The sequence below is a fragment of the Scyliorhinus canicula genome, chromosome 2 (assembly GCF_902713615.1).
Source record: "Scyliorhinus canicula chromosome 2, sScyCan1.1, whole genome shotgun sequence".
In the NCBI taxonomy this organism is placed as follows: domain Eukaryota; kingdom Metazoa; phylum Chordata; class Chondrichthyes; order Carcharhiniformes; family Scyliorhinidae; genus Scyliorhinus; species Scyliorhinus canicula.
In genome coordinates this window covers 7,755,681-7,770,737 of record NC_052147.1, presented here as the reverse complement: position 1 = coordinate 7,770,737, position 15,057 = coordinate 7,755,681, and the positions used below count along the sequence as shown (strand labels likewise).

The 15,057-nt window shown below is 41.2% G+C and overlaps 1 protein-coding gene across 2 annotated transcripts in view; it reads right to left on the bottom strand.

Annotated features, from left to right (window-relative positions):
- Positions 1-15,057, bottom strand: part of smek1 (SMEK homolog 1, suppressor of mek1 (Dictyostelium)) — a 139,730-nt gene that overhangs the window by 61,637 nt on the left and 63,036 nt on the right. For both annotated transcript variants that reach the window (XM_038773224.1, XM_038773214.1), the window contains exon 4: positions 9,972-10,589. In XM_038773224.1, the coding sequence (XP_038629152.1) occupies positions 9,972-10,589 (618 nt within the window). The remainder of the gene's footprint in view (positions 1-9,971; positions 10,590-15,057) is intronic.

The window sequence follows — 15,057 nt, the reverse complement described above, 5'->3', positions numbered from 1 at the left end:
TATAAACGGCAGGATAAAAGCACGGATTATTTCAGAAGCTTTCAAACGTATGCAGGTAATTAACCAACTTTCACAACATACCTTATATTGCACCAACAGGTTCTGGGCTCTGTCCACAACACATTTACATAATTACTCTAGTCCGCATAAAGAATACCTATAAAGCAGATTCTTGAACAGTAACCAACTATCATTCATGAGCTGCAGGAAATTGGAGATTATGTGAGGAATTTTACTGCAGCAATTGTGCTGCATCGTGACATCATCATGCAGACTCACTGGCACTTTCTCATCTTCAACATCATAAACTAAATTATACCGAATACATTAGGAGCCGGTAAATGCTCCAGTACATCTTTTAGAATAATTCACTTTCAGCTAATGAGAAGACATTCAATGAAAGACAAGATTTTGCTTCTAACATATTATTTGGTGCAATCATTTGAATAGAGAAACCTTCATGTGTCTTTATATCAATTCAACAATTGATGCCAGTTAACCATCTGAAAGATATTAGCAACCTACTCATTGCAAATTAAAAGTCTTCATGATTTAAAACTCAAGTATATTGTTTTGAAAGGATGTGTATCATTCAAACCCCTGTACCAAGTATTATTTTTATTAAAAATACAATTTGCGAAGAACTTGTTCAAGCGTCTCATCTTGAATTCATATACCGTACAGACTAGTTTCCATTTCGAACCAATATCATTCTGTTCTAATTAGCAGCGAGTCTAATTTAAAGAATTCAAAATGACCTTTGTTGCAACAATTATTTTTTAAAACCCTCATGTCCTCAAAGCTCCTCATGTTCAATAAAATACTTTTGAAGTGTCAATACTTTTGTTATACTGGCAAACACAGGAGCCTATTTTTACACACAAAGATCTCACAAAAAACAATGAGATGAATGAGAGTTAATTGGTTTCAGTCGTGTGGGCTGCAAGGTAAATGACAACAAGGACACAGAGTGAATTCCCCGCTCTTCAAATACTGGCAGAGACCTTTTCCTTCCATCTGAACATGCATGAACAGTTTAATATTGATCAAAAAGATGGCATTTCCAACATTGCAGCACTCAATTGCACTGTACTGATTTGATTTTGATTTGCTACGGTGTTGCACAAAAGGCACACAGGGTAAGATCACATGAGCTTAAGGGTAATTTATTAGCTTGGAAAGAAAGACTGGCTAACCGACAGAAGGCATAGAATTGGGATTTATGCGTCTTTTTCTGGTCTGCAAGATGTAACTAGTGGGGTACCACAGGATTCTGGCCTCAGGCCCCAACTATTTACAATCTATATTAATAACTTGGATGTAGGGATAGAAGGTACCAAAGCCAAATTTGCAGCTGGCATTAAAATTGGTGGGTTAGCAAGTTGCAGAAATTTACAAATGGATATAAATAGAAGTGGGCCAAAAGTTGGCAGATGGAGTTTAACGTGGATAAGTATGAGGTTATCCATTTGGTCAGAAAAATGGAAAGGCAGCGTTTTATCTAAATGGAGAAATTTCAGAATGCTTTGGTGCAGAGGGGTCTGGGTCCTTTGTACATGAATCGCAGAAAACTAGCATGCCCTGTACAGTAGGTAATAAGAATGGCAAATGGAATTTTGATCTTTATAGCTAAAGGAACAGAGTAGAGGGACATAGGAGTTGGCCGTTCAATCCCAAGATTTTCCCGCCATTCAATGAAATTATGGCTGATATGTGACCTAACTTCATATACCCGTCTTTGACCCATATCCCTCAATAGCTTTGCCTAACAAAAAAGCTATCTAGCTCTGATTTTGAATTAACAGATCTAGCTTCAACTGCTGTTTTTTGGAGAGAGTTCCAAACCTCTACCACCCTTTGCATGAAGAAGTTCTTCCCAACATATCTCCTGAACAGTCTAGCCCTAATTTCTAGTCTATGCCCCCCTAGTTTCAGAATCTCCGACCAGTGGAAACAAATTTAAAGTACCCAATTCATTTTTCCAATTAAGGGGCAATTTAGCGTGTTCAATCCACCTACCTTGCACATCTTTGGTTTGTGGGGGCAAAACATCACGCAAACATGGGGAGAATGTGCAAACTCCACACGGACAGTGACCCAGAGCCGGGATCAAACCTGGGACCTCGGTGGCGTGAGACTGCAGTGCTAACCACTGCACCACTGTGCTGTCCCTCTCAGTGGAAATAGTTGATCTTTATCTACCCTGTCTTTACCTGTTAATATCTTGAATACTTCGATCAGGTCACCCCTTAACCTTCTAAATTCTAACAAAAAAAGGTCTAATTTGAGTAATCTCTCCTCGTAATTCAACCCCTGCAATCCAGGTATCATTTTGAAAATGAAAAAAAAATGAAAATCGCTTTATTGTCACGAGTAGGCTTCAATGAAGTTACTGTGAAAAGCCCCTAGTCGCCACATTCCGGCGCCTGTCCGGTGAGGCTGGTACGGGAATCGAACCGTGCTGCTGGCCTGCTTGGTCTGCTTTAAAAGCCGGCGATTTAGCCCAGTGAGCTAAACCAGCCACTTTTAGTAAACCTATGCTGCACTCCCTCCAAGGACAAAATATCCTTCCTAATTTGTGGTGCCAGGACTGCTCACATAGACCCTAAGTGGGGTCTCACCAGCGTTTTGTATAGCTGTAGCATAACCAGTGTCTTTATTATCCAATCCTCTAGACGTAAAGGCTGGCATTCCATTCGCCTTTTTGATTATTTTCTGCACTTGTTCCTGGCATTTTAAGGACCACTGCACCTGAACCCCCAAGTCTCTTTGCACATCCACTTTACCTAACCTCTTTCCATTTAGAAAGTACACTGCTCCATCCTTTTTTGGTCCAAAATTGATAACCTCACACTTGCTTACATTAAACTCCATCTGCAAAAAATTTTTCCCATTCACCTAGTCTGACAATATCTCCATGCAAATGTATGCTATCACCTAGACTGTTTACAATGCCACCTAACCTTGAATCATCCACAAATTTGGATATATGACTTTCTATACCATCATCTAAGTCATTAATGAATGTAAATAATTGAGGCCCCAACACAGATCTCAAGTGGTAAATCACTAGTAACCTCCTGCCAATTAGAGTAATTGCCCATTATCCCCATATAAAATTTGGGAAGAGTTGTTGCAACTGCACAAGGCATTGGTGAGGCCGCACCTGGAGTACTGTGTATAGTTTGGTCCCCTTATTTGAGGAGGGATATAATTGCATTAGAGGCCGTTCAGAGGAGGTTCACTGGATTGATTCCAGAAATGAGGGGCTTGTCTTGAGAGAGATTGGGGAGTTAAGGCCTATACTCTCTCAAGTTTAGAAGAATGAAAGGAGATCTAATTTGAGGTATTTAAGATGATAAAAGGTATTAACAAAGTAGATGTAGAGTGGATGCTTCCTCTTGTGGGGCAGTTTAGAATGAGAGGTCAAGAGATGAGGAGAAATTACTTTTCCCAAAGGGTCATGAATCCTTGGAACTCACTTCCCCAAAGTGAAAGGGGGATGCCGGGACATTGAGTAAATTAGGGTTGAAGTGCTATGGAGAATGGGCAGGAAAGTGGAGTTGAGGCCAAGATGAGATTGTGCCGAGGGGCGAGGGGGGTGTTGTTAGTCCAAGAACTGGTAGTTCTTAGAGTACCCAATTCATTTTTTTCCAATCAAGGGGCAATTTAGCGTGGCCAATCCACCTAGCTTGCACATCTTTGGGTTGTGGGGGCGAAACCCATGCAAACATGGGGAGAATGTGCAAACTCCACACAGACAGTGACCCAGAGCCGGGATCGAACCTGGGACCTCGATGCCGTGAGGCCACAGTGCTAACCCACTGCGCCACCGTGCTGCCCTATTCTTTAATTCTAACTGTTAATGACGCACTAAAATGTAGAATTCAACATCTAGTTATCGTAAAACCTGGCACACTGACCCAGCAGTATAGAAATCACAAGACTGGGCAATTCACTGGAAAAACAAAGCTCAAAAATCAAGAGAAAACCTGTATGTTCAAATTGTGGAGGATGGTACTTTAAATTTTATGGAAGATATTTAAATTAAGGAAAACGGAGGTTGTTGTGATGATAAAGGAGGCCGGCAATCTGGATTTATTTTGCTGCCGTTACATTTTCTTTAAACACTAGCTGGACAGTTGTACTGCCCAACTTCAGCCACAAAAGGATAGGTCAGGTAACGGTGCAGACCAGAGGTCAACCTTCCTACATCTACTCACTGGATAAGCCTAGCGAACCACCAGGGCTCCATCTCCACAATTTAACTGTTTAACTTTATGTTCTGATCCCAAACGCAGCTTTACCATTTGTTCCACAGTGCTGAAATACTCACAAAACAACCTGATCTTTTCTGCATCTGTACTAATCCCCTGCTTCTCAACCCACCAAGTACAGGCAAGAGGCCACTTCAACTGATTAAGCCCTAAACAAGTTCTTGACGAGTTGGTCTTCGGGTCCTTGCAAGCTTGATAATTTCAGTACAGTGTAAAAGCAAAGCCCTTACAATTCACAAATAATGCAGACTCTGGCTATCACACAATAAGTAACAATGTACAGGTTGCAACGTGTTGTGTTGTAAAATTCTACAGTAAGACATTGAAAATAGTTGCTAAATGTCTGTGAAAACAACGTACATTTTTACTACATCTTTTATCACATCATAGTGCCAAAGGCACTTTCTATGATCCAGCAGTCAAAAATCAACACTGAGCTAGAGGTTTCATGGGAGCTCTTAAAAGTGATTAGGTGTGGGAAGGGCTTAAAACCCAAAGGTAGAACTGCCAATGGTTGGGAAAAGAAACGGAGTGGGGTTGAAGTATGTGTCGAACTAAAGTCTATGGTTTCCTCCTAGGGTTTAGGACTGGCAAAGCTGGTGGTGAGGAGGGCTGGCTTCATGACTAGGTTTTAACAGGGATATGAGAAATGTTAAGTGGAAGACTGTGAGCCAATATAGGTCAGGACAGACAGGTGTGAAATGAGAGTGTGACAGAAAGAGGAGCATGTGTTGCAGATGATCTAAACTAAATGGAAGCTGTGGCATGGGATGCCGACCAGGAGAGCATTGGAAAAGTTGTTTTTGGAGGTAACAATTCAGCAGTCGATGGATTGAGGCAGAGGTGGACCAGATGTGCCATAGAGGTGAAAATAGATAATGCTTGAGATAGTGGTTATGAGGTTGTTAAGCAGAATGTTGGTCTTACGTTAATGTAAAGCAATCTTCCCAATTTGAGGCAGACATACAGAAATAAAATCAGTTACAAGGGAAAATAATTTTTAGTGTTTCCGGATCAGTAAAACAATTTGCTGCCAATCTCCATTTTGGATGCAGGCTCAGTTTAAGCACCTCGCTGCCAGACTGTTTCACTGATACTGAGATCCTTGCAAGAAGTTATTGTTTCCTATTATATATTACAGGTACAGTATCTTAAAACTGGCTACACAGGACCGAATCCGTGCCGCTGTTTGGACCTTGCCGGTTTTCAGACAAAAGGTTCCGAGGCATTCACAGCACCTCTAATGTAATCAGATAAAGATTGGCAGTAATCAAGTCCATCTATGTCAGCCAAACTGAAGCGAGATAGTGCTTTGGTAACTTAAAAACTGTGTTCACTTCAGACCACTAGAGAAACCTTTGAGAAGGAAGTCATACAGAGAAGTGCAACTCCCTGACTTTTCCGAGCTGAGTCAAGTGGGGTCAACAGTAGTAGACTCGCCAACACTAAGGGCATTCAAATGGTCATTGGATAGACATATGGACGATAAGGGAATAGTGTAGATGGGCTTTAGAGTGGTTTCACAGGTCGGCGCAACATCAACGGATGAAGGGCCTGTACTGCGCTGTAATGTTCTATGTTCTAAGAGTCAACCCAAGAGCTCAGGAAACAACAAGCGCACAAAGTTGATAAATATATGGCACAGAAGTTGCTCAACAAGCCAGTAGGTTTTTTTCACTCATTCAATAGTACTCAAAACCCTTGTGTGGCTCACTTTAAAATAAAAGCGGTTTTCAGATAGTTAGATGAGGTGCCATACCTGTATATATCACACATGTATACATACACATATTGATGCCTGTAGTTCTGCTCTTCCCCACAATTGGAAACATTCTCTGCTCTGACTCTATCAAAATCTTTCATAAGTTTGAAGACCTCAACTGGGTCACTCCTTGACCTTCTTCAAGAGAAGCAACCCACCATCCTTTCCCGATAGCTATAACCTCAGCTCTGTTATCATCCTTGTAAATCTTTTTAGCATCCTCTCCAGTTCTCGTATCATTTTTTCTAACATGGCAACCAGAGCTGCACACAGTACTCCCAACTGCGGCCGAACTAAGATGCTATATGAGCTCTCAGCATTTCATTGTTATGGACGTATTAACTTTCATCACAACCTTTGGTCATTTGAGTATTTGTATTACAAATTTGTATTCCTTTGCTCTTCTACTCCATTTAGGTTCTCAGTTTCCAAGCAACACATGACCTCAGTTTTTACAATAAAATGTAATATCTTATACTTTATTATGTTCATAGGGTCAGAGGTACACAGCACAAAAAAGGCCCTTCAGCCCATTGCGTTTGCACTGGTCAAAAAAAAAACCACCGAACTATTCTAATCCTATTTTCCAGCATTTAGACCATAGCCTTGTATGCCTTGGCATCTAAATACTTCTTAAAATGTTATGAAGGTTCTGTCTCCACCACCCTCTAGGTGAAAAGGTTTTCCTCACATCCCCCTAAACCTCTTGCCCCTTACCTTAAATTTATACCCCCTGGTCATTGATCCCTCCACCAAGAGGAAAAGTTTCTTCCTGTGTACTCTATCTCTGCCCCTCATCATTTTATACATCTCAATCATGTCCCCCCTAAGTTTCCTCTGCTGCAAGGAAAACAACCCCAGTCTATTCAATCTCTCTTTATGACTAAAATTCTCCAGGCGAGGCAACATCCTGGTAAATCTACTCTGCATCCAATGCTCACATTCCCCCTGTAATGTGGATTCCAGAACTGCACACAACACTCTAGCTGTGACTTAACCAATGTTTTATACAGTTCCAGGAAAACATCCTAACTCTTAAACTGTATGCCTCAGCAAACAAAGGCAAGTATACCATATACCTCCTTAACCACTTTATCCACCTGCCCTGCTACCTTAAGGGATTGATGTATATGCACACCAGGGTCCTCAGTGCTTCCCATCATCCTGCCGTTCATCATCTATTCCCCTGGCCAAGAGCATCACTTCACACTTATCTGGACTAAATGCTTTTGCCACTGATCAGCGTATCTGACCAGCCCTTCTATAATCTAAGGCTATCCTCCTCACTATTTACCACCCCACCAATTTTCATATCATCTGCGAACTTGCTGCTCAACCCTCCTACATTAAAGTGCAAATCATTTATATAAACCACAAACCGTAAGGGCCCCAACACCGAGCCCTGCGGGACCACACTGGACACAGGCTTCCAGTCAGAAAACACCCCATGACCATCACCCTCTGCTTCATGCCACGCAGCCAATTATGGATCCAATTTACCGAATTTCCTTGGATCCCATGGGCTCTTATCTTCGCCATCAGCCTCCCATGTGGAGTCTTATCAAAAGCCTTGCTGAAGTCCAAGTAGACCATGTCAAATGTATTGCCTTCATCTACACACCGAGTCACGTCGTCAAAAGATTTAATCAAGTTGGTCAGAGATGACTGCCCTTAACAAAACTGACTACTTCATTAATCCCTGCCTCTCCAAATGCAGATTAATTCTGTCTCTCAGAATTGCTTCCTATAGTTTCCCCACCACTGAGGTGAGACTGACTGGCCTGTAGTTTCCTAGTTTATCCCTTCCTCACTTCTTGAATAATGGTACCGCATTGGCTGTGCTGCAGTCCTCCTGCACCTCTCCTGTGGTCAGAGAGGAATTGAAAATTATTGCCAACACCCCTATTTCCTCCCTTGTCCCACTCAACAGCCTGGGATACATTTCATCCGGCCCTGGAGATTTATCTACTTTCAACCTGCCAGACCACTCAGAACGTGTTCTCTGCTTATGTTAATTGTTTTCATTTTATCTCACAGTCCTTCTCCCTGATTTCTATACCCACACCATCCCTTTCACTAGTGAACACTGACACAAATTATTCATTTAGAAACGCACCTATGTCCTACGGCTCCACACACAAACTACCACTATGGTCTTTAATGGGTCCTACTCTTTCCCGAGTTATCCTTTTACGCTTAATGTACTTGTAAATCAACAGGATTTTCCTTTATTTTACCTGCCAATATCCTTTCATGTCCCATGTTTGCTCTCCTAATTTCCTTTTTAAGTTCCCTCTTGCTACTCTAGGGCTTTTGCTGCTATTTGCTGAGCCCTCAATATCTGTCAAAAGCCTCCCCTTTTCTCTTTATCCAATGTTGTGTATCACTCAATATCCAAGGTTCACTGGATTTGTTGGTCACCCTTTTTCTTTATTGGAACATGTTGCCCTGTACTCTCCCCATCTTCTTCTCAAATGTGTCCCACTGTTCTGTCACACATTTACATAAAAGAGTCTGCTCCCAGTCCACTCTGATTGTTTCTGATCTTATTAAAATCAGCCTTCAGGCCCATCCATGTCCTTTTCCATAATAAACTTATACATAGAAAATAGGAGGAAGCCATTCAGAGCTTTGAACCCGCTCTGCCATTCATTGTGATTATGGCTGATCGTCCAATTCAATAGCCTGATCCTGCCTTCCCAACAGATCCTTTGATCCCCTTCACCCCAAGTGCCACATCTAACGGACTGTCATTGGCAAAATGCTCTCCCACACATACTTCAACCACTTGCCCGACTTTGTCACCTAAAATTAAGTCCTGGACTGCCCCCTCTCATGTAGGAACTGCCCCTCTTGTAGGAAATTTGTTGACCAATCATATGCTGATTCTGCTGCTCTGTTATTCCTTGCAATCCTCCTCAGTGTTGACATTGTTTCAAAATTTAGAAATTGTGATTTTAATTTGAACGTTAATATAAATTGTGAACACAGTGGCGCTTGTACTGAACTTTGTGGGACCCCACTTCCCATCCTCTGGCATGCAGAATATATACCCTTAACCCATATTCTCTGCTTTGTCTTCCAGTCAGCCTTCTAACCATTCTGCAAGGAAGTTTATAGTAAATTATTTTAAGTACCAAAACAATTTATGCTTTTTCTTCAAAACTTATGACAAACTTACAAAACCCTTTCCGTGGCTCCAAAAGTAACAACCCCCATCCCCTTCTAAGATGGGTAGAAATCCAGAAGTTGAAGAGGAAGTTTTAGGTGTTTCTCAATTCAGAAACTATATATACACAATACAATAGCAGATAAGGATAAAGGTTGCTTAATCAGCATATATTAGTACCAGTATGCGAAAAAGATTGCACTTTAGTCAAATTACACTTCCAATGTGCTATTCTTAATTTAACATCTAAAATTGACTCTAAACTGTCATGACTACCGGGAGGTGCAATTCACCATGATGTTACATGGCTCAAAATGGTTAATCCAGGGGCGGCATGTGGCGCAGTGGTTAGCACTGGGACTGTGGTGCTGAGGACCCGGGTTCAAATCCCGGCCCGGGGTCACTGTCCGTGTGGAGTGCATTCTCCCCATGTCTGCGTGGGTTTCACCCCCCAAAACCCTAAGATGTGCTGGTTAGGTGGATTGGCCATGCTAAATTTCCCCTTAATTGGAGAAAGAAAAATAATTGGCTATTTAAAATTTTTTTTTTTTTTTTTAAATAGTCCAGATAACCAAAGTCTGGAAGGAAAAAAAAAAAAAAATTAAAAAAAAAAAATCGATATTTGCAATGTTGGGTGGTTTTACCTCAGTATAAATATTTCACAAACACATTTAACAGAAACTAGGAGTGGCAAAATAAAATAGCAAACTCGACCATGCTTCTCAACTTTTCTTCTATATCATGACAGATGTTGACTGCTTACCTGAAGCATACCAACTATTTCGACTTTATTAAAAAAGATGAAGGAGTGAAGTGTTGATAACATGTTTTCCTCAAATACAGATGGTGTAGGCAGAACCATATCCTGAATGTACTGTACTCTGTATGTCTGGTGGATTTTCTGTTTAAGTTCTGGATCAGATATGGGAATCACCTCTTTAAACTTAGCCGTTTTTGTCAGAAATTCTCGGTGTTTTCTTGGCAGGGATAAAGAAGGGTCATATTCTAGGCATCCTATTACGTCCATTATACATTCTTCTGAAAACATGACTTCAAAAAGTGCAGTTCTGTTCAAAAGGAAAATTCCCTTGATTATTTCGTACAAGTGGTGTAGTCCTTCAACGTTTTCCAAGTCCTCACACACATGAAAGAGTTCCAAGAGCTTCTTAATGTAGCCCTCATTTTCCAGTGCAAGTGCAAGCTTCTCCCGGCGCAAGGGTGAAGGTAGTGACGTCGCAACTAGTTCTGCGAGCTCTTCCAATCTGCTCAATTCACAAGGAGGAAGTTCCAACCCTGGTGATGACATGTCATCGAAACGTTCCTCCTCAGACTCATCCACAAGGTCCTGCGTGATGTCCACTGAGGGATCCTTTCCTTGAACCTGACAAAAAAAGTATAGACAAAATTATTCTATTGCAAAACTGTGCCATCAGAATTTCTTTTCTGATCAAGTAATTCCATGCAAGTAACAGTGTTTGCTATGAGTGTGCCATATTGATTTTAAGTAGCTCCTGTAGTTTCAAATATTACAGAAATTTTTTGTAGGGCCTTGCAGTCAATTAGAATAAATGAACAAACCATCGCAAACATCACCTCCTTTCCAACATATAACAAAAGACAGTCAATAGTGATCCTTACAATAACCTCCCACATACAAAAAGATAAAAGCTTGCAACCTCCTGTTAAGGATTATATTTGTGCCAAAATGAAGCAATGTCTTTATAATTCTGTAACATTGTGAAACACATCACACAGACATGAAAAAGGTCAAGCTAAGCATTGTAATTACATTGAAAATTTAAATTAACAGCACCAGTGCATGAGGTGAACCACAAACAATTGACAACGGGTTTAGATATGAAATGAGTTTCTATTGTATGGAAATACTTCTGGATCACAGTGAAACTGAAAACTAACTCAATGTCAGCACATTTATAGCTTTCATGTCGAGAGGGCTAGAATACAAGAACAGGGTTGTACTTCTGAAGCTGTACAAGGCTCTGGTCAGACCCCATTTGGAGTATTGTGAACAGTTTTGGGCCCCATATCCAAGGAAGGATGTGCTGGCCTTGGAAAGGGTCCAGAGGAGGTTCGCAAGAATGATCCCTGGAATGAAAAGCTTGCAGTATGAGGAACGGTTGAGGACTCTGGGTCTGTTCTCGTTGGAGTTTAGAAGGATGAGGTGGGGGGGGATCTTATTGGAAATTACAGGATACTGCGAGTCCTGAATAGAGTAGACATGGAGAGGATGTTTACACTTGTAGGAAAAACTAGAACCAGAGGACACAATCTCAGACTAAAGGAACGATCCTTCAAAACAGAGATGAGGAGGAATTTCTTCAGCCAGAGGGTGGTGAATCTGTGGAACTCTTTGCCGCAGAAGGCTGTGGAGGCCAAATCAGAGAGTGTCTTGAAGACAGCGATAGATAGGTTCTTGATTAATCAGGGGATATGGGGAGAAGGCAGGAGAATGGGGATGAGAAAAATATCAGCCATGATTGAATGGGTGAGTAACCCGATGGTCCGCGTGGCCTAATTCTGCTCCTGTCTTATGGTCATATTTTTATGTTGAGCATTACCATTGTAAGGTTCCTTCCCGTGTGTTCCTGTTAATTCCCTGTTTATTCCCTTATTTCCTCTTTCTTTTATTTTTGTTGTTACATCTTTGATCCATGGATGTTTAACAGACATGTGACCTTAAGGCAAAGCAGCCTTTACCTTTAATTCAAACAGAATGATCCAGAAGGCTGTGCTGTTTTAGGCTGGTGATTGCAGACTGGCTGGACTCAGGGATAACTCAGTTTGATTGATTTGGCTAATGGTCAATGAATTGCTCCAAAAGGCTGTGATCTGCCTGTTAAGAGGTGGTGATTAGATCAGATCCGATTGGAATGTTTCAGAGCTTCAAGGGTTGAGTTTTGGTTTCAGTTTGAGTGCTGGCCACTCAGAGGAAGGACTGCTCTTCCCTCTCTGGTTTTTCCAGAAAGGCTGTGTTTCTGAACTGGCAGGGAAACTGGATGAATCTATGTACAGGAAAACTCGGCTGTGCAAGCAGGGGAGAACTAACCAACTCTCTCTGCAGAAAAGGCTGATGTAACCAACCCACTCCTTTTTCTCTCCAGAAAAGGCAGAGGCCTGGAAATAAACCATGAACTGAAAACAGAGTATGAGGTGAAGCAAAGGGGCCTTTCCAGGAAAAGCGGAGAGTGATAAGTTTGTAAACTACGAGAAGATTATTACAGGCTGTATACAGAGAACTTTGATCAACCAGTGTGCTGTGAGGGAAGCATGCTAAGGAACCACAATTAGAAGCAAAGACTTAACTTTTGACCTTCATCCTTATTATTTTGACATCCTTCTCTACCCCTCCCCCCCACGTTTGTCTGTCTTGCGTGTGTGGGTAGAGGGTAAGACAGTTAAATGGGGTAGTATCCTGTTGTACTTACTACATATTTCATCATTATTCATGTTATAAATAAACAGTAATTGTATTTCAACTTACAAACCTGGTGACTGCAATTTTTGGGTAGCTAAGGGCCAAAAACTTTAGGATTTTTAAAACAAGATTGTTAGTTAATTCACTTGTGTTGTGACTCCGCGACGAGTGGGACTCGAACTGACCGCATATTGCCCAGTGTGTCGTAACACCATCAGTTTTCAACTGTACAGCAAACTCCACCATTCAATGCGCTGATCTCATGTGCTAGCTTGCTTGTATTGATACATACTCCATTGTGATGTAAGTAAACACATCAGTATGGGAGAAGATAATAAAACAAAAAAATGAAGTGTCACAAGTTCAGTTCATGTACCACACGTTGGCATGGAGCTGTGCTATTAAATCACGAAGGGATACTCAACTTGACATTTATTTTGACAAGTTTCATCACTTGAAAACTGTACTAAATTGCTAAAACGTATTGATATTACAGATATGCACAGAAGAAAGACAATTCGGTTCTGCTATAGACATTGACAAACTTTTGTGAACACAGAATTACAATTTGGTTGCATTCCCTCTCCCTCAATTCACTTCCCCCAAAGCAAGCACCTGGGCACTTATTCTACAATAATACTGTTAACGTAAATATCAGGCCACTTAGTTTCAAAAACCTGACATGATGCAGTGTACAAAATTCTTACAGCACAGGAGGCCATTTGGCCCATCCTATCTGCATCTGTTCCCGAAATAATCAATTCATTTAGTGAATTAGTATTATTAGTATTAATTAATAAAAAAACACAATTAGTTGTAAGGACCCTTCCTGTTGATTCCCGTATTTCACATATCTTTTAGTTTGTCATGATCATTTTTGATCCAAAGCTACATTTCCATCTTTGGGGCCTCAACAATCAGTCTAACAATTTCAGTTCACAACACCCACTCCATTTTTTCCAGACAGCACTTATAGCATGAATACACGATTCTCATTTACATATCCTCTCGGCCCAAGTTTTGTTTTTTTAAACTTGTCCCATTACCATTTCTTTTGTCTTGTTTCATCATCTTATTTGTCATTTAATTTCTATTGCCTGAAGCCCATCACAGACCTTTCCTTTTGTTCTTTCCTCCGCCATCCCTTTTCATCTAATTTTTCCCAATTCCGATGAACAGAGGGCAGAATCGTCACACAAAGTGGAAGGGGTAGGGTGTGCGCAATGTCCGGCATTGTGGAGTTTTTCAGTTAGAGAGTGACAGCTGATGTTGGGACAGCAAGGAAAGGGTCAGGGCATCTCCATTTTGAGGCACAGTCAGGAGTGGCAAATAATTGATTTTGCTTTGCTGAGGCCAAGCAGGCAGTCCGGAGCAATCAAAATGGAAACCCTTTCAGTGGTGGCACGGGATTGGGGGGTTGTCTTTACCACAGATAGCCCCCTCTTTGAGCCATGGAGCCCCTGGCTCTGATGCCGCCTCCCCACCCCACCCCATCCAAAACACTTGCTGGGAGGCCACAGGAAGACTACCACGTTGCATTGAATAGCCTCCAAAATTGGTGGGGAGCAGCTTTGCCATTGCTGATAATCTCCCTGATGACGAAACTACATCATGGACCCATCCCACTGCGGTTCCGTCATTTTACCGGCCCATCGACTCCTTACCCACCAGCTGGGAGGCAATAATATTTCAGTCATTAACTTTGTTCTTCATCATAGACACTGCCAGTTTTGCTTAGTACTTTCCAGCCTTTTGTGTTTACATTTCAGGTTTCTACATCTACAACGATGTTTTCCCCAAGTTGTGCTAATTTGCTCAGAAATTAGGAATGTGCCATATAAGGGATAAATAGTCCAGTCCAGGAACAGTCTTTTTTGAGATGTGTGCATGCCCGACAATCTCAAAGGGACCATGTATTGTAAAAAGTGTGCTGCCAAAAGCAAAAGTAGAGAGAAACCCCTTTTCAAAAGAATCACGGTTTTTTGCTTTTGTAAATTTACACCTTTATTGCTATACTGAATAAAATTTCATTCAGCAGAGAAGGAACTTTTATTTTAAATTATTAAGGGCCATACATACTGTAGCAGTGCAGCATTTAACCAGCAACTGGTGCAAATAATATTCAGCAATCATTAGGACATTTTGGAAGGCACTAAGGCATTCTTGGTAATGAAAACTGTGAGTAAACAGTCCTAAAAATAGTCATTACATCACTCTGCACAAACAGCATCAGTGTGTTATCTCAGGTTGAAAAAAAAAATGATCAAATGTATTCCTGCTGCAATATTAGACCTTGTAATTTGTTTTCAGCACGCTCCCTACCCCACCTACATATTGATTTGGGATTTAGAATATGATCGTCAGATGTACCCAGTCTGTGCTTTTCCAGGCCCAAAACAGAACAGATTATTTG